We start from the raw sequence: 19,968 nt of genomic DNA on the forward strand, positions 1-19,968 counted from the left end.
GCTAAAAACACAGCAGACACGCACGATGAGGGACGGGTGAAGCTTTGACTTTTTCTGACCAATCAGAGCGGCTGATTCTCCAACAGGTTTCCTGTTGACCAATCAGCGTCCTTCTCTCCGTGGGTTCACGTTCATACGATTTAAAAGGAAACGCCCATTGCCTACGGAGGCTGCAAAGGGACAAACAAGTCAGAAACACCATTCAACTTTAGCAGCTGCCTAGCATAGCTCCAACATGTTTATTATCAGACCTGCTCACATCCGCTGGAGCTGCAGGTTAATAAACCAGCGCTGGACGAACATTCCTCTGTGTTGTTCACTCAGAAGGTATCAGCACGTCTTTGTTCTGTGTTAGTTTACAAACTTTGGGCTCCTGCTCGTGTCATTCCATGTTCAGCTGCAGGCTGGTAGCAGCTTTCATAACAGATCATGCTATGAGGAACATTCAACTGTGAAGACTTTGTGAAGCAATTAGGATCACTTGGGTTGTCTTTATTATATATGCAGTCAACCACACGTTGATTCAATTCTAACTTCATTAGGGTCATGGTGTGACACGTGAATTATGTACAAGCAGCTTCATCCAAATCATGAATTAATCACAATATATTATTGTCCTACAATAAAGATATCAACGACCTATAGCTGGCTTATTAATGTAGTCCAATGTATGATGAAACCAGGATGGTTTACTTTTCTTTTCCTCTCTATTCAACAGTTATGGAACCGATGGAGACAAGAGAATACCTAAAATATACACCAAAACTGGGGACAAAGGTTACTATTCAGTTCATTGATAAAACAACATATTTAAACAAAGATACAGAATAGTATTGCTCGTTTCAATCTATATTTTAGATCAATAGACATATCTTCTAGCTTTAATTGCTTCATATGTGGAGAGCTTTCTGTTATCATAGAACTGGTGTGAAGGCAGCATACTGTATATAGACGTACCATAGCATTTACTTTAAACATTAACTCTGTTTTAATTTAATGAATATCTTTTGAAAGAACCAAAGTGAATTTGCCTTTCACCAAGTAATTACTGCTTGGCATTAGGCAAACCTAGTCATCCACTGGTGAGGTAGTTATGTGCACAAAGGGACAGAAAAATAATGACTTGGAGCCTGGACGTATAAAACATACAAAACATTTCCCCTTCGCAAATTCCATCCTAGTTTTATGTCTACTGGTATCCTGTCAGTTCACTGGAGATTCACTAATCCTTTAAGTGTAATGTTATCATACACCATAGACTTTAGACCGGATTAGGATTGAGGATTAAACTTTTACGCTGACAAATAATGCATGGAGGCACATGTACGTGTGTGAGTGTGACATTCCTGTACAATAACATTCCTGAACTAAATCAAGTCAATATTTCTGTTACTGTTGTCACCAATATTGCCTGTATTGTGCTGATCATTTTCACCTCCATAGTCCTCGAGATGACTTGACTTTTGGTGTGCAGGTTTCTCAAGCACATTTACAGGAGAACGAAGGCCAAAGGAAGATCATGTATTTGAAGCCTTAGGAAATACCGATGAGCTGTCTTCAGTTATTGGGTACATTTCGTACTTTATGTATTTATATGTCGCAATGCACTTGTTTTTCCACTTGCCTTTTCCAAAGTTATAATCATGGTTTGTTTTTCCTACAGACTGGCCAGAGAATTTTGCATTGACAAAGGTCTCTCATTCACACATCAGCTGGACAAGGTTTGATTCTCATGTTGCGTTTATCTATCACCATTAGTGCCGATATTATACATTTACCAGCGATGTTTCTTTTTTCAATACAGATACAGTGCATTTTACAAGATGTGGGATCCAATATTGCTACCCCTCTATCATCAGCAAGAGACAGCCATATACGTAGGCTTGTGCAAATACAGTAGAACTTGATTTATTGCATCTCCATTGGTCAAAGGATGACTTTTTCTCTGTTTTGTCTTACTAAGAAAAAACTAAATTTACTACTCAGCCAATCACAGACCTGGAAAAATGGATTGATGAATTTACGGAAGAACTTCCTCCACTGACCAACTTCATTTTGCCAGTGAGTCTATACATGTTTGTAGTATTCTCATGGGGGTCCAGGTATTCCTGTTGCAGTAACACTTCTGCGTTATGCTTTATAGTCAGGTGGGAAGTGTAGCGCAGCTCTGCATTTGGCCCGGACAGTCTGTCGGAGAGCAGAACGCAGGTCAGTCTCATTGTGTTCCGAACTTCTAACATTATCACATTCTGATGAATAATTTTAATCTCGTTGTCTTGTTTCGCTGGTACATTTGGTTCTGACAGTCTTTTGTTGTTATTACAGTGTTGCTCCAATTGTAAGAGCGGGGGAGGCAGATCCAGATGTTGCCAAGTTCCTGAACAGGTGAGTCTGTTACTTTTAACATAAATGTGTAATTTTTCTCTCACAACAAATCTGATATATTTCTTAATATTCTCACTCAGACTGAGCGACTACCTGTTCACCATGGCCAGATATGCAGCAATGAAAGAAGGCAACAAGGAGAAAATCTACCAGAGACCTGAATGATCTTATCCAAATGCCTCAAATAAATCATGAGCATAATTTCATCTGAAAATGGTTGTGATTGATATGTAATTTTATACATACAAAAATACACACAGGAGAGGTCTAAAAGACAGTTCCGTCTTGATATACAGATTCCCGATTTTCCCCAATAATGTTTGATTAAACATGTACATTGGGCTAACAATATTTACAGGTGAATTGGTTTTCCAGATTTTTTTTCAGATTTAATAATGACTAAAGGTTTTCCATGGCTGTCTCAACAAACTACAACAATAAACATTTACTAGAAATATTATCTGTCAGGTGTGACTGTGCCTTTGTGGATATTCCATAATTAATTTTTCAACATACAACCATACACTTGCTTGTCGGGCCCGTTCATGGCTTCAGGAACATTTTGTATTATTCCAGTGCACAAGTCACAAGATCTGGCACCAGCCCTGGCTCCTCTGGGACAATGTACTGGCCCATGTCATTAGAGACAGATTGCGGTCCTCATAGGGCGGGTAACGCAGGAAGGTGACGCACTCAAACCGAGTGCCTCTTAGCAGGCATGATTTTCTGTGAGAGAAGCTATCAAAGCTGTAGCGGCCATGAAAAGAGCCCATTCCACTGGCACCTGTGGAGAAAAAGGAAATGTAGTTTTTGTGAGAAATGTTTTTCAAACCAGATAATTCTGGGATCAAGCTCTTATTGTTAAAATCGGCGTGGCTAAGACAACAGCACTTAAATGACCACCTCATTAGATGATTACCTTTACAGAAATCACCAGTGTTTCTAACTATATTAAAGAGATGAAGGTCTAAAGCTGAAGATATTTCTGTATTTTTACTTTTTTTATTTCACCGCCAACACTATTAACATGTAAATGTACTCTTCACTATTTGGAAATTGAACCAAAGAAAAAGACCTTATATGAGTGGATTTTTAATAATGCTTAACAGTAAAAACAAATTCTTTATCCGTGGCCTTAATAAAAAGAACAATTCATGGCTGTCACCTTGTGTAACACTTGAAATGTTCTTACCTACTCCACCAAAAGGCAAAGCCACCATAAGACTCTGCAGGGCACAGTCGTTGGAGCAAAAGCTCCCACTAGAGGTCTCACTCATTAGTCTGGTAATCACCTGCAAGGTCAGAATATATAATCACAAAATCAGAATAAATGTTGCCAACACAAGGCATGACAATAAATACAGGGTCTTGACTTTAAGCGTTACAATCTACCTTACTGTTGGTGGAATATGCGTACACACAGAGGGGTTTCTCTTGTTTATTGATAAAGGTAATTGCCTCATCCACACTGTCAACTGTCAGAATGGGAAGAACTGGGCCAAACACCTCTTGTTGCATAATTGGGTCGGATTCCGTCACCTCTGTCAGGATTGTCGGTGCTTCAGATGGAACAAAAACAGCAGAATGAGATACGTTACAGTTATTGCGTGACATTAGGAGAACAAAAATATAAAGTACTTACCAATATATTTCTCAGCCTCTATCACCTGCCCACCGATGGCCACCTTGCCAGATCTCCACAACACATCTCTCATTCGGTTGAAGATTTCCATATTGACCATTCGACCAAAGCTGCGGGATTCTCTGGGATCAGGACCATAGAACTGCATCAGGCAGCACTTTAGGGCCTGCACCAACCGTGCTTTCACATCTGCATGGCATAAAATGTAGCCGGGAGCCACTAAGCTCTGGCCAGCACTGTGGAAGCGCGCCCAAGCAATACGCTGCACGGTGGTGCCAATGTCACAGTGCTCGTCCACATAACATGGATTCTTGCCTCCCAAAATTAGGGTGACAGGTGTGAAAGTGCGAGCTGCTGCCAGAGCAATTCTGCTTCCATCCTCTCGGTTTCCTGTGGTGCAACAGCAAAGGTTAATACATTGCGAGCTAATAAAACTATACTCAAAAAAAGACAGAAAATAGGAGGGGGAATTAAATGTAATTCTGTATTTACCTGTAAAGAAAATATGGTCAAATTTGAGATCCAAGATTTCAGGCAAGTCACTCAGGCCTGCAATAATCACATGGAAGCATTCCTTGAGGAAAATAAGAACTTTGGATGAGATCATTGTCTGGAGCACAAATTTCTTTGTGATTCACCTGCAAAAATCAAATCAATCTCTAAATATCATAATTGATGAGTCGGCTATTTTTGCCTTGAAATACAGAATCTCAGATTTGGTTAAATATGGTATATTTGAGTCTTTTTGGTTAAATGTCATCTTTGATGAAGCACAGAACAAAAAGTACCAGCTGAGGCCGACTCATGCTAATGAGTCATTGAGAGCCGTTGGGCGATTGAATTGGATAAGATGGCTTTGGGCCGACTGGAGTAACTTAAATGGTAATAGCCAACTTGGCTATCAAATTATATCATCCGCCAGACAAATGAAAGCCATGTTTTGACAGAAACACTCATTTGTGCTTGTTTACTCACATTGTCCAAGTAGAAGGGAATGAGACGATGGAGAAGCTCTGCTGTGTGAGTCGTGCACTCAGAAGGGCTGATGATCGCACAGTTCCCTACAGGAATAATCAAAATGCCATCAGTGACATCAGAGTCAGGGTGTAAGTATGTTTGTGTGTGGTTGAGCGAAAGGATTTAATAGGCTTTGGATGCACCTGCTGCAATGGCCCCAACCAGAGGCCCCAGGCACATTTGGACCGGACTGCACCAGGTTCCTCTGATGAACACCACCCCCAGAGGTTCACTGATCACCACACATTCATCCAACGTGGTGGACTGCAAAAACACAGACGACCTCAGACTTGGTTTACAAGTCAAATAAAACATCAGGACTGACAAAACAGAAGGGAAAAGACACAAGTCCACTTTCCTCTTACAGAAAAGGGCAAGGCATTAACTTTTAATCTGCTTTGACGGGCTCAGCACAATGCTTTTCTTTGTAACAGCGAGCCGGAATGTTCACTCCAAAACACTTGTGCAAGTCATGAATAATCCATATAATGTCATGAAGAAGTTGTAGGAAGTTTTTTTTTTTTTTTTTTGGAATAAGGGTGACATTGCAAGCAATAATCTCACCAGGTTCCTCTCTGCATGCTGCGGCTGCATCCACGTCTTCAGGTTATTGATGGCATGAAAAGCTTCATTCTTGACAAGGGTCAGCTCAGCCACAACGGTTTCGAACCGTGGCTGAAAGAAAACGTGACGCATGTAGGAAAGATAACCACTGGTGCACCAACAACCAAAATGATATGAGACTGGTTCAGCCCTCACCTTGTGAAGGTCCCTTCCAAGGGCCTCCACGAAGTCACACTCGTGCTCCTCCAGCATCCGCACCACAGCATCCAGCTGGTACTGTCTGAAATTCTCCTTCAGGGTGCGTCCGGCCTGAAAGGCAAGCCGAGCTCTCTTCAACAGAGTCCCATACTCGGTAGGGTATGCTTTCACGCAGGGCTCCCCCAGCCTGGTCCTGGAAAATAGAACCAGTCTGAACATCACAGGACGATGAAGTACATTGAAGTCCAAATCTGATCACTTTACCTTCTGCATGTTAACCGGCCATTCCTCTGACAAACAAAGCACGCCCTTACTTTCCCACTCATGTGTATTCCAGTCAACAAATCTCCAGTGGTGAACCCTCTGAATGGAGTATTGTGGAGTTAAGCCCATGCAGTGAAAGTCCCAGTGGCAGGAAGAAGAAGACAAATCCAAGCAACTCCAGCCAGTCAGGTGATGTGCGTAAAACTAACAAAGCCGGAGTCTTATTAGAATCTAAGCACCTGATGATCGCGTAACCATAAACCCCAAGACAGGCAGCAAAGGTATCGCTGTCACTGCAGGTGGAAAATGCGTGACAAATCCTTCACACAAAACACAACTGGTTACTTTGCAAGCTGGGCTCCCTTCATGGCCAAAACGGGAAAAGTTATGAGTGGTTTACCTGCGCAGCGATTTGAACCAGCGGGATGGAGAAGGACTCTGCAGACTCATTGTGGAGAACGATCTGGCTCAGACGGCTTGCAGAAATCCTCAAAACAACTTCATGCTCACGGGGGCTTTTGAAGCTTAATCCGCCGTTGACGGTGACTAGAAAAAAAGCGTTATGGAACAGTTCTGTACTCATGTGCCTTCAATCACAGGGGCGGTTCCAGGAGAGAGAGGTGAGGTGGCCATGGCCTCTGCTGAAGTGCTCATTGGCCTCACCCGAGATGTGACATAAATATAATAAGACAGGGAGGCCAAGCTGCCAAATCATTAATTTTGAAGTTATTTGACTCTTTCCTTATCGCAGGAATGATGTGGGTTTGAATCCAAGCTCCCCTTTCTGGGTGGGATGTGCATGTTCTCCCTTTTGTGAGTTTGAATGGTCAGTCTGTAAGTAACAAGTTTTCAGTAACAAGTAATCCAACGCGATACTATTTCCAAACCAGGAATCAGATTAAAGTTACTTTTCCAAGTCACTGTGTTACTATTGTAGTGTAGTTCAGAAGAGTTTCGTCCCACAACAAAAAAAATCTATCTCCCAATGTGATCCTCTATCTCCCAATGTTTGAGAAATCATACTAAAGGATTTCTGTTCAAGACAAACGTATCTGTATTGTAACAAACTGCCTGATGTGCAAGTATTAAAACAATGATCAATTCAATTTTAAAAGCTAAAAAATAGAGTATGCCGTAAAACCACAAGAGTAATAGTTAATTTTGGGCAATAGCATCAGCCATCATTTTCAGAATAAAGATTTTACACTTGGCCATATTGAATCATAGCAGTATTCTAATAGTGTATATGTACCATCATCGACTGGTGTGGAACAAGTTCAGTAAATCAGCAACAACAACTGCAACTTGGTGTGAGAAAAGGCATGTGTGATATGACAGCGTGACTTCAGAGTCAAATGAGTTTCATGCTCGATGCATGAGGATTGGCCGGCCTGCAGTGAGGTGCAACAAATGGTCAGAAACCAGATCAACCATATCGGTTCATTCCTTATTATGTCTAACCACTACAGAAAGGGAAATAATCTTGAGTTCCTAAAAATCTGTGTGGAATTTGTTTTTCATTTGAACGTAACTTGTTTAAACTGCCACCAACATCAGGTCAACAGAAAATTGTAATATATATATATATATGGTAATCGGAGTGGTAAGTGGTAATCGGAGCACTCGGGGCAGTAACCCCCAAACTGGAGGAGTGGCTACAGCAGATCCCTGGAACAACCTCGGACATCTCAGTCCAGAAAAGTGCAGTACTTGGAACAGCAAAGATACTGCGCAGGACCATCAAGCTCCCAGGCCTCTGGTAGAGGACCCGAGCTTGGAATAGAAAAAACAGGTGACCGCCCGCGGAGGGCGAGAGGGGAATTTATATATATAAATACATTTGGCCATCATAGTCTTCCACACAATATGAAAACTGCATCATCATCCTGGTTAACTGCTTCAATACTGCATAAAGTTTTATATTGCTTCAGTTTCCTTCCACACAGTAAATCCAGGTATTTAAGGTGAAAAAGAGCCTCTAAATTAACTGTTATAAATGAGAATGTGTTGGTCTCTTTGGTTTTCACCCTGTGATGGACTGGTGACCTATTCAAGGTGTACTTTGCCTGGAACCTGTGTAATGTAGAATCATCTCCAGGGCTACAGCAACACAGGGTCGGACAAAGCAGTTTAGAAGATGGAGGCATGGATCTTCAAGTTACTTTCCCATTTTAATTCACAGATCACTCACCCAGCCAGGTAGCCTGAGCAAGATCAGGATCACTTAATGAAACAATCGTTTACCAGTCCATCAAGCTCACTGCTAGTCACTGGTATGACTGGGATGTGACTTTGCTCAACAGTGATTGGTGATGGAGAAAAGGAAAGGCACTATGTAACAGAAGCAACCATCCATCAAGATTCTGTAAAAGCTCATATCTAGTTCAGAGTGTGTCCTTCATTCACCCATAGTCAGTGTTAGCAGGCCACACAAGCCGTTTCCCAGCTTGACCGACAGACAAAATGTTCTGGACACATGGATTTGAATTAACAGGCGTCATAAATCAACAATTCATGTTTAAAAAAAAAACTAAAAAAAAACATAATCTGCAAATGATTTTAAATGGTTTTATATAATACTTGTGTACATGATTTACTATTACAGGAAAAAAGATATTTTACACATGGACAAATCTTACATGGGTATCTCGTGTTCTCCCCCTCTCTTTATACAATAAGACACTCCATACTGTAGTGCAGCTAATTTCAAAGACACTTTGAAAAAGAGATGGGAAATGTTCACGGGAATGGTGGCAACATTTCCAGGATAATTTTTTTTATCATACCAAAAAAAGAGTGGATTTCAAATTCAGCTTCAGCAGTACACGGGTACATTTAAAGTCTAGCCTATACTGTTGACATCATTTAGAACAGATGAGTGACCTCATCAACGGAGACAGACGAGCATGTGAGGTATCTTTCATCTCTCTTGCACAAAAACACAAATTTACTTTAGAGCATCACCGTTTCCAATTCTTGCTTGAATAGACAGAAAAAGAACGAGAGCTGAGGTAAAACCCTGCTGTGATTTGTCAGATCTGAAAGTGGACCAATCTCATTAGTAACCTCATGAGTGATCTCATTTATTTCATTAGTAACTCAGAAATAAATGTAATGCCATCAGCTTGTTTTCTTGCCTTTTCTTTACACATTTCCAGGGTTGCATGAAGTTATGAGGCTTTTTTCAATCTTTGAACTTGTTAGTGACATGGCACAAACCACCATTACCTTCTATATGCTATGTTACTTATCCAGAAAAGTATCCATATTCATTATCGACAGAAAACACTTTTTTTTTTTTGCATAATGATTAATTTGGTAAAGATTAGATATTTTATGTTAACCCTTTCTTTGAAAGGTGGAGTCATCTTTCTAGTAAACTACCAAAAAGTGTCTTCATGACCTTTCAGATGTAAATGAACCCTGTATTAAGTAATATTTAGGCTGATTAGGTAACATTCACCCTCATGTCCCCCCCACCCCCCCCACCCCCCCCCCCCAGTACAGCCACAATAAGCAAAAAAAACATGTGCAATATTTTCAAGGGAACATCAACTCAAGCAGTTACTTTTGATTGACCAACCAGTCCATGACATCATGTTGAAAGGTTCTGAAACCTAATTTTCTTTTTCTTTTTTTCCCACATGGCTTCAAAAGTCCTCAGAAATCAAAGGGCGTTGCAATAAGACCCTCCTCGTTTGTTGTTGTGGTGGTGGTAGTACAGTGGCTGGGTTACTGCTCCGTCTTCTTTAAAGGAACAGAGAATAAGTCCAGGACCATAGCCCCCATTTCTATGGCTTGTTTCCGATAAATGTGGTTCTTGTTTACAAATGAAACATGACAGTTTGATGTGGCGGCAGTTAATGAGGCACTCTGCATTATTCAAAGATCCATTAATCACGAGACTTCGATGGTGACGCTTTCCCTCATGTGACCGGAAACAGAGGTTTCTGTTCTTCTGAGCAAAAAACAAACGGCGACAAAACATTTTCTGTTCTTTTCTTCAAAAGTAACAAACGCTACAGCACGGACATTTCTTTTTAAGTTAATCAACAACAAATCACACATTCTAGACATTTTTTTCCTTTACTGCACCTGAACGGAGGCCGATTTCAGATGCATTGAAAACATGAAAACAAATTCCATCGGGAGGTTACCATCTCTCAAGTGACTGCAGTGTCTTTTAGCGGGGAGAAACATACGAAGGACAAAGATTTCCCTCAAAACGAGACATTATGGAATCAACGCAGGATCCACAGCTCCTCTGTGGACTATGAACACAGGACAATGATTTGTCTTCCACTTAGAAAAGATGCATTTTGTTCAGCAGAAATATTTTAAGACTCATCCAATATCAGCTTGAAGTTGTCTGTATAATGGAATCGAAGGTGTAAGTATATTATCGATGCATCACTTGGTTTTATTAGGGTGAATCGACCACGTGTCTAATGGCTTGCATTGCATCTGTATTGCTTTCCATTTCACTTAAAATGGGAGTGTTAGTTCCAAGAATGATTCTGTTAAGCCTGAGAAACAGAGATCCAGCCACAGTATATCTGTATTCTATTAAGTTAAATACCAGATATATTCCGTTTTTGGAGTGGCTGAGGGAGCTGTTACAAAGTGAACTGTGCTGCAGAGACAGCACCCACTTTGATGGGCAGAGGGAGCTGAAGTAGAGCTCACCTCCACAGAGCTCAACCAGGTTGTAAAGCTGACAAAAAGGAGAATTTGTAGATTCCTTTATGAGTCCGCTTGTGTTTAAGTGATTCCCCCTCTTGATGTCAGAGGCTCCAGTCCAGGTAAGCTGAGCCTCTTGCTTGATTCAGGCCGTTTGAAATAACCCTCCGGTGCAGTTCGTGCAGATTGTCCAGGTGCAACTGAGTTAGGACAGCTCAAAGCCCGTATTCATACTTATAGCGTAGCGCAGTTTGTCGCGCAGGATGCTCTTCTTGCTGTAGTTAGGCAGCTTGAGCAGGTTGAAACATGTCGATGAAGTAGGTAGTCGACCGCCCGGCTCCTTTTTCCGGATTGTGAAAAAGCCCCTAAGGACACTGCCAAGGGTGTCCCCAGTATCCTGGACACAAAAACAAGATATAAAATATGATCAAATTTAATTCATTACAAACACACACGTGTCAAACGGCTATACAGTTACGACCGCCTGTCCAATACTCTGTCGGGACTCTTTTTATTGCCAAAGTGGCCGAAGAATGGCTCTTCATTAGACATCCGACAGGGTGCTGTGGTATCTACCATCAAGATGTTAGCAGCAAATGCTTTGGGTCCAGCAATTTGGAAGGGAGACCCTCTATGAACTGCACAGTACACTGGCACAGGATTACTTTGAGAACTGAGAAATTTTGGCTGTAGGTTTGGAAATGCTCTGACCAACTTGTTTAACCATCACAACTTGACTCCAATCAAATCTTTACACTTTCTTATTTTGTCCGTCTTCTAACACATCAAATTTGAGAACAAAATGTTAATTTACTGATAAATATACTGTTACTGGTTTTACTTTAAAACACAACATAAAATAAAATAACCCAGAAGATGTCATTGTCACCTGATCATCGGACACTTCCACACATCGAATGGAGAATGGTGGCTTGAGGTAGGCAAAACCTAACAGAGGTGGTCTCGAGCAGCTGGTAACGAACTGTTACAAAAGCAATATATGGTCACATGACTCAGCTTTATCATTTAAAACAACAAGTCAATTATACACCCATTTTTAAAAGCAGAAACCTACTTTAAGGAACATAGCTCTCTCATCAGAGTTGAAGTCACTGGACAGGATGTCCCACAGCCAGATGATGACACGATGACTGCTGTGAAACCCTCCATAGTAGACCGTGTGTTTCCTGGTAAATAGAGGTGAAGCAACAATAATGACAACAAAGTAGACTAATCATCGTAGACTCATAAAGAAATATCAATTTTAAACAGTTTGAAAGTTTGATGAGAATCTCATTTGTTGTCTTCTTAGGCATTTGTGACGGCAATATTCACAAGACAACATCCATTGCCTGAATGACCACAGACGTCTCTTCCTGCTGCAAGAGCAAAAACTGTCCCGACATTGAAAGGCTCTCAATCAACAATATAGTTTGCGCTAGCTGCCAAACAGAACAAGGGAGAAAAATATATATCAAAGATGTCAATTTGTTACGTACTTGAGGTCATCTAGATCAATCTCAGCATTATCTCCTGAGACAAGGCGTTGAACCTCAGGTGTGGAAAACATGTGCAACCACTCTGGATTAATGATGCTGCGGAAGCCCCGAATGAAAGCGGCAGTTTGCTCCTTAATCTGCGTGTGCATCCGAAAGTGAGCCATGAGGTGGATGTAGCTGATCCTGTGATCGACAAAGATGCAAACAGAGACGAATGGTGATTTTAAATCACACGCAACATTCAGAAAAGCACAATTTTGAACACAAAACAGGTCAATATAGCTCCTGTTAGCAAATATAATGCTGGTCTGAATGCAAGACAGGTCTTTCTGGACATACATCTGAAAAAAATGTGATCGTCTTAGAGAGCGCATTGAATGGTAACTTCGTGAAAATACTTTGTGAAAGGTCGGATACAAGCGCTCAACATTGCTGTTAAACAAGCCATTCAAAGCCTTGAAAATTCTGCATTTTAAATGTTTTGGATAGCAGTGAGGATGATGCACTGTGGAAGGAGCAGGGGGAATTGGAGCACGACTGGAGTAACAGGAAATCAGGAAATCAGATCAGGAAATAACGTGAGCACTTCTACCACAAGAATTTATGAGATTAATGATAGCGAATTGATATGAAAAAGACGTATTGCATGTCTCTCATTGTAATAAACATGCAAGCATTTCATGTATTCCAACACTGAAATTATTGATTTTGGAGTAATTTCACATGGCAACTCGTTTAAATGTAGAGTTAAATTTATTATGGAAATTGGCTTGCAGGCCAAAAACTCTAAGAGCTATAGACTGTATATTAGGAGGAAAAATCTCAGAAGTTTGGCAAAATTGAAGTTAATAGTGTGTATACCAGTGTGTTTAAAAATATTAACAGCAGCTGTTTGATGCCATGTGCTTTTAATATCTTGATTTTTTGGGGGGGGACTTTTCCCTAAATATGAGCCATGGTATTTACAATTAATTTGACATACTTGTTCTCATTGGTGACTGGCATGGTTTTCCCTCCAGGTATCAACTCGTGACAGACAAGCTGTAAGGGTGGAACAAAAAAAAAAAAATCAAATACCTCTTTACACATTTGTCCATTTATAATGTATTAAATCTTCCGTTTTGTGCATCCATACCTGTCCCATCACGTCTTCATCATAGGACAATGTCAGTCCTAGATCTCCTACGTCTCCATCGTAACGCTAAAAATGACATCAATGGAAATACTTGTTATAGCAAAAGAAATGTAAACCAGAGTTGGTGATGAGAGGAAACGAGTTGAAGTGCCTTTGTTTTTACCTTAATGGAAGTGAGATTCTTGTAAAACTCAGAGTCCAGTGAGGGGAGCTCATCGATGGAGCTGTAGAAAGTGCTGTGATGATGCCCCAAGACTTGACTGAGGAAGAACGAGGCAAAAGGGACGTCCACCACAATGCCCTAAGTACACAGAGGTTATGATCAGATGAATATTACAAATAACCAAAAGACTTCACACTCAAAACAAGTAATAAATTGTTCTGTTAGAGATCAAATCTACCTCGTATATAGCTTTTCCAAGCATCTTTCCTACAAACTCAAATAGCTGCAAATGGTTCTCGTGGATGTAAGAAGTGGGTGACGGATACAGCCTCTCATTTCCACTCGTAGTCTATAAAAAAAATATATATATATATAAATATATATATACACACATATACACAATGTGTCATACACAGCAGGAAAAACCACCGCAAAAGGTTGACAGCTTCAAAAGGGCACCTTACCTTGAACAGGTTGAGAGCAGGATTGAAAACCTTCTTAATGATCTCCTCTAGAAACTCTTTGAAGACACCATCTTGATCAATACCGGCTTCGTCCACTCCAAGGTCGTTGACAAACTTCACACGGATAACACCTTTGATAGAATTCACAGGTAGCCGGCGGAGCTGGTCGTATCCATCCTTCAAATGGTGGAAAAGCCAAGTGTTATTCTGGAATAACTCACATAGAGCTGTATAACGTTTTTGCTTTCAGTCCCAAAAACAAATTTGAACACTTGACAGTTACCTCTAACATCCGGGAGCGACGGATAGTAATATGAGTGACGTGTGGAGATGCAGAGCTCGTCTCTACCAGTCCCAAGTTTTCCTTCTCCTTTGTAACGATGTTCCTGAACAGCAGCACCCGCTGGAATTACATGGACAGTGATTACAAGAATGACAATGACCGTGACACTCACTGTTAGATTAAAAGGAAGCCATTTACTCACATTTTTATGAGGAATGACATGCGGGATGTACTGCAGTAGAAGCTGGGCTCTTCTCTTGCCTTTTTCGAGCTCTTGGAACAACAAGCTTGGCTTCAGGTCTCTGAACACAACAACAAACACAAATGAAGGCAATATTTGATTACTAAGCAGTCTGTCCACAATCAAGGGAATGATACGACTATTATGGAGTTTGTATTTACTTGCGCAGCCAGTGTTCATCAGGAGTGAACTTTCGCCTGCAGTCCCGCTCGTAAAGCACCATCAGCCAGCCGTGAACACTGTGGAACAACTCCAGCTTCTCCCCCTTAGCATTTTCTATTAAACATTGGGACAACTTTAGGATCAAAAATCCTCCTTTCAAGTCGACACAATCTTCAATGAAGTCGTATATTCACCTAATATGCCATCCCATATCATCTTGTACACGAATGTGTTCAAAAATGAAGAGATAGTGATGAGTTCCTCAATCTTAAAGGACGTTTGTTCTTCATAGACTTCAATGTCATCCAGGATTCTGAAACATAATTAACAAAATAACTGAACAAAAAACCAATATATATATTTTTTTTTTATGAGTTTTTTTTTGAGGCAGGTTAAATTGTCATTCAATTATTCAATTTATCTCGGGGATTTTTAAGTTATTTTATCTCAGGTACTTTCTGTGTGTTTTGATAGAGGGTCACCTCTATCGAAATTTCGTTCTGCAGTGCATCTCTGATGTAAAGTGTCAGAATGACAATAAAAGTTATGTATCTAATATTATATAATACTAATGTATACAAATTGCACAAGACACAAAACAATATACCGTAGATTCTTCTTTTGGATAGCGTATTATTATAATATCAATCACATTATCACTCTAGTTAACTATTTGCTGCTATGGGACCGTTGCAAATCTTAACAACCTGCTGATCAAATTTAACAGCCAAACAACATGTCGTATGTATGTGCAGTGAGAATAGCTATCTACAGTGGGTGCAATTACGTAATGAGGTGACGAGAGCAGTCACAGAAGAGCACGAGCATAGCCAGGAGCTGCTTGGACTCTTCGGTGTCGTTGTTCAGACACTCCATGAAGAGTTTGAGGCCCCCCTGAGGCCCAAGCTCACAAATGAAGGCCCAAAGTTTTGGCAAAAGATCATCAAGATGTGTCAGGCCTGCAAATAAACACAAAATGTATGCTCAATGCCGTTTCCACAGTGCTTCAATTCAGCTTTACCAGGAGAAGATAAAACCGTGATGCTGACCGGTGAGTATCTGGAGGCGTATTTGAGTCAGTGTCGACAGAGCAGTCTGGTAAAGCACACAGATGCTGCAGACCTTCTGAACCTCTGCGGAGTCGACGCGCTTTCCTCCGACGGGTTTCAGGATGTTACGCACAGAAGCCGACTTCTGAAACGCTCGCTTGAAGAGGTCTTTGAAAACAGACGCACGGGAAATGTCATGAGTCGCTCAGCATTGGAACGCTCTGAACAGGTTTCATGGCAGAGTTGTGCGTATACTATACTTTTCACTGGGAGATTGTTTTGAGATGTGCTCGGCTGTGGGGGTGGGGGGGTGGGCTCCTGGCTCTCCAGCTTCTTCGAGAGGACGTCGTTGAAGAGCGTCCGAATGACAGACACACCCCAAAGGTGCTGGAGCTGCTTCGTGACCAGTGGCATCGACTCATTAAGACTGAAGAGACAAGAAGAGGGAGAGAGGAATGAAACTACCTGCATTTGGCATAGTTTTTAATACAGGCAAAAGGTGAACAAGTTTACAAACTAATTTAATGTTTCTGGCTAAACAGGCAACAAACCGCTGATAGACAATATGTATTTCACTTGGCTCTATATTTGGAACCTCGTCCCAGTGCAGTTTTGAGGTGACAAATCATTGAATTATTAAAGCAAATATGAAGAGTTTCACTTACCCATAGTCTACAGTTTGGGAGAACCAGCCCAGGACAGGGTGCCAGTGGGTTAGGTTAGACTTCTTCTGTGAGACATATCTCTGGCAGTAGGACAGCATGTCAGTCAGGTCCTTCACAAAGTGGTTGGCCTCGTCTTCGAGCACTTTCTCGTTCAGATATCCCAAGTAAATCAGATTCCCTATCATATGTGAGAAAGATACACTCAAAACAATGGCTGAAAACAGGATAGTGATTGTCATAATCTCTATGCAAGATCTGGTATACGGAAAGTGCTTCCATATCATCAAGCAACTGTACCAAGCAAGCAGAGTGTGTGGCTGCCCTCCAGGCACACACAGATGTCCGAACATTGCTCCTCCCGACTGAGAAACAGGATGAATTTCCGCAGCAGGTCATGTGTCTGAAGGGACGCCATGCACTGACGAAACAGAGCACAAACTTAAAAGCCTCTCTTACATGTCAGCAGCACCACTGAGCTAAGAGAACAAATAATATTTTACCTCTGGAGTAAGCACACTCAGGTGGGATATAATGGCGGGAACCGACATGATGTGAATGAGGAATGATCTTAGCAGGTTTTCTGAGAAGTGAGCTGCAATGACTGGCCTGAAAAACGTCAGAATCAAGTTAAACGTTAGCTTTAAATTAAATACCATTAAAAAGTGAATCAGATGTAAAACAACTTCAGAATAAGGTTCTTTTTTTTTTCAACCCAATTAAAACTGGAATACAAATTGACCTTAATGACAATGTGATGATGGCTGTCAAAGTGCCTTTGGAGAGAGAAGGCTTGGAACGAGCCAGGCCATTGGTCAGCAAGATCTAAACAGAAAAGATCACACGGAGTATAGATTTCTTGATGAAACACGACTGGCTGCCTTGAATATAATAGCAGTTCACACTGTTTCACCGAGTGTGTGGCGTAACACAGTACCTGCAGTACTGAATAGAATCCCTTCTGATTGAGATGCCCCATGATGTTTTCACAAATCCTCGTCAGAGCAGGTCTGAGAGCCTCGCCTTCAATATATAGAAGAAAATCTTATGAGTGTATAAAACGAACCGAGCTACACAACAACAAAATGTATGATTCTAAACAAGGACATCAACCTAATTTGACACTTACCTTTTCCTCGGACTATTCGCCATGTTGACGTGTCTGTGAAGGTCACCAGCATGGTGAGGTATAGAGTTATCATCTTGTTGTCCTGAAGTATGTCAGGCTGGAAAGGGGAAAAAAAAAAAAAAATCACACAGATATAATCTTGGACCACACAACACACAACATAGATATTAAAAAAATATATTCATTTGGCTTCAAATTATGACAAACCTTTAAATTTTTCAGGAGCTGACAACAAGTCCACAGCACATCTTTTATCTGTTTGAGCCAGGGAATAGTGAGGTCTTTGGAGAGAGCCAGGGAAACATACCAGACCTGAGGGCCAGATGTCAGTCACTAAAACAAAAGCCACATTTGGAATATGTTGAAGACATGGAAAGTATAAGAAACTGAAGACCCACTTTAGGTTCATTTTCGACCTCCATGCTTGCCAGGATGGCCCGGCAGAGCTTCTCGAACCTCTGAAACACAAGTTTATAAACATTTAATCACCCAAATGTGGATCATAAATTAAACTGTTCAGCATACAGCAGAACAAAAGAGACCGAATATTAGAACCCGGTATTATAAACAGAGTTGTGCTAATGAATACATTTAAGTATTTTCTCTAAATGGAATAGCTGGCAACTCACCATCTTATCCTCTAGGGAATATATAAAAAGTAATTTCCGCGCAATTTTGAAAATTGAAAGTGCATTTCTTTTCGATGTCCCAGTTTCAGAGGCTTGAAAATAGTCATCAACCTCTTTCCTGGTGAAAAAAAAGATTGGGGACTGTGAGTAAACAATAGTGTGACCAAAAAATTACTCATGTTTATTTGTTGTTAAATTGTACTTGATGTATATATAGCAAACACAGGGAAGACAAGAAGAGATTTTTTTTTTTTTTTTTTTTTTTAATGGAATAAGTAAACAGATTTGGAGTTTACCTGATTTGCTTCTGCAGTCTGCAGCGACAGAGAAATTTCCTGACCAGAGCTTGGATTTGGGTGGCAGCTCTCTCCTTCTCCTTCTGTCCCTTCCTCTCCTCTCTGGCCTGCCTGGCTTTGTCCAGGAACTCGGACTTGGAGCTTTGAGGTGCACTAAACATTGTGCCCTCCCTTGGAAAAGAAAGAGTAAAAACATGTTTTTTGTTTTTTAATGCCCTGGTGATATACATGCTGGTTTTGAATAGTCCGTAGACACTGATTTGAGCTGCACCTTCCTGACAAACGCTCGTGATCGTTGTTTTGAGTGAGCACAAGACTGCACCTACCTGCGATAGTGCAGATTACAGGATTTATTCTGGCCTTCAAGCAGGGCTCACCTGTCGCTATACCTCCTCAGTCATTTGGTTGTCCTTCGGGTCCGAGCAGGGGGGGGAAGGTGAAACACAACAAGAGGACTAAATAGTCATCTCTGTAGCAGCGAGCGACACAGTAAAGATGGAGCTGGGATAGTTAGCACTCTGGGCTAGTTCGATCGCCTGTCCGTTTGATAGCGGCTGTAGGACAACCTCGTGCATTAAGCCAGCCGCATTCAGACGGATTTTTGGGTTAGCAGTGATCCTGTATCAGTGGCAGACCGGTAGGCGCGAGGAACACACGGTTTTCCAATGTAAACATTAAGAGCAGATCCGTACAGTGACTGCAGCCATTAATCCCCTGTGTCGCATTAAATGGTTCCGGGTGATAGTTGTCTCCGCGTTTAAGTCGCGAAACGGGAATAATAATTGATGGTATTAACCGAGGCCTGAAGCCACTCAAAGTATTTTTATTTGTGCTGTGAGAAGAGTACTTAGTTTTTTCCAGTGATTTCTTTTACACTTTGCACTGGGCGGGTGTGGAGGGGACAGTTTTCATCGTTGCTCCTTCAGTAGCGGAAGCGTGCAGAGTTTGGAGAAATGCAAGAGGATATAATAACACTTTGAGTTTACTAAAACAATAATTAATCCCGTTTTTTATTCAACTCCAGCAATTTCCACGTTGCGTGTCTACTTATTTTCTTCGACGATTATGGACTCCACGGGACGTTTTTTTTTTCATTTGATATGGTGTTGCGACATTTTAAACTGTAGTATGGAATATGAATTACTGCAAATAATGTGCCATTATAGTAGAACAATGATATACCTGAGTGCAAAACACACTGACATTGTAAGATAGAGTACACTTGAATTTACTTTCATAGTTCATTTACACAGTGAATTCATAAATTGATGGATGTTTATCACAGGGAAGCATCACAGCAATCTGAACATTTGAGCATTCTGCCTTTCACAGAATAAGCTTGGTTAAAAACATACAAAAAACGTTTTCTACAGTGAAATCTAATTTCAAAAAAATTGGTTTGATTTTAACTTTTAAACTAGAATGGGCACTCCTGAGAGTGCATACCTTCGCCAACACCACATTTGTGTTGCAGAACCGAGTTGGCATCGATAGCCTGATTGCCAT

At 41.0% G+C, this 19,968-nt stretch overlaps 3 protein-coding genes across 4 annotated transcripts; 1 reads left to right on the forward strand and 2 right to left on the reverse strand.

The window, feature by feature from the left end:
- Positions 1–196: 196 nt before the first annotated feature.
- Positions 197–2,599, forward strand: mmab (metabolism of cobalamin associated B). Its single transcript, XM_080499442.1, has 9 exons — positions 197–327; positions 719–777; positions 1,475–1,568; positions 1,664–1,721; positions 1,805–1,877; positions 1,964–2,061; positions 2,144–2,208; positions 2,326–2,385; positions 2,466–2,599. Exons 1-9 carry the CDS (start codon positions 236–238, stop codon positions 2,548–2,550), a joined length of 684 nt encoding a protein of 227 aa, XP_080355568.1. The 5' UTR covers positions 197–235; the 3' UTR covers positions 2,551–2,599.
- Positions 2,600–2,969: 370 nt separating this feature from the next.
- Positions 2,970–6,132, reverse strand: aldh3b4 (aldehyde dehydrogenase 3 family, member B4; the record flags this gene model as incomplete). Its single annotated transcript, XM_080499978.1, has 10 exons — positions 2,970–3,169; positions 3,578–3,677; positions 3,778–3,944; positions 4,028–4,417; positions 4,520–4,601; positions 5,003–5,088; positions 5,188–5,308; positions 5,609–5,719; positions 5,804–5,999; positions 6,071–6,132. The coding sequence occupies 10 exons, from the start codon at positions 6,130–6,132 to the stop codon at positions 2,970–2,972; spliced, it is 1,515 nt and encodes a 504-aa protein (XP_080356104.1).
- Positions 6,133–9,582: 3,450 nt separating this feature from the next.
- On the reverse strand, positions 9,583–19,171 carry ube3b (ubiquitin protein ligase E3B). Of its 2 annotated transcripts, none has more exons than XM_080499005.1 (27): positions 18,840–19,171; positions 18,463–18,633; positions 18,167–18,284; positions 17,936–17,995; positions 17,745–17,849; positions 17,538–17,634; positions 17,346–17,431; positions 17,151–17,233; positions 16,912–17,017; positions 16,709–16,829; positions 16,412–16,589; positions 16,007–16,173; positions 15,747–15,914; positions 15,485–15,656; positions 14,892–15,010; positions 14,697–14,811; positions 14,497–14,596; positions 14,295–14,414; positions 14,012–14,188; positions 13,786–13,896; positions 13,548–13,685; positions 13,385–13,450; positions 13,232–13,290; positions 12,250–12,432; positions 11,826–11,937; positions 11,640–11,732; positions 9,583–11,147 (listed from the first exon to the last, which is right to left on the reverse strand). In XM_080499005.1, exons 2-27 carry the CDS (start codon positions 18,621–18,623, stop codon positions 10,956–10,958), a joined length of 3,207 nt encoding a protein of 1,068 aa, XP_080355131.1. In that variant the 5' UTR covers positions 18,624–18,633; positions 18,840–19,171; the 3' UTR covers positions 9,583–10,955. The 2 variants fall into 2 exon arrangements, with proteins under 2 accessions (XP_080355131.1, XP_080355132.1); XM_080499006.1 differs by having other exon boundaries at positions 18,734–19,171.
- Between the last annotated feature and the right edge of the window lie 797 nt (positions 19,172–19,968).

The sequence above is a fragment of the Blennius ocellaris genome, assembly GCF_963422515.1.
Source record: "Blennius ocellaris genome assembly, chromosome: 7".
Lineage (NCBI taxonomy): Eukaryota > Metazoa > Chordata > Actinopteri > Blenniiformes > Blenniidae > Blennius > Blennius ocellaris.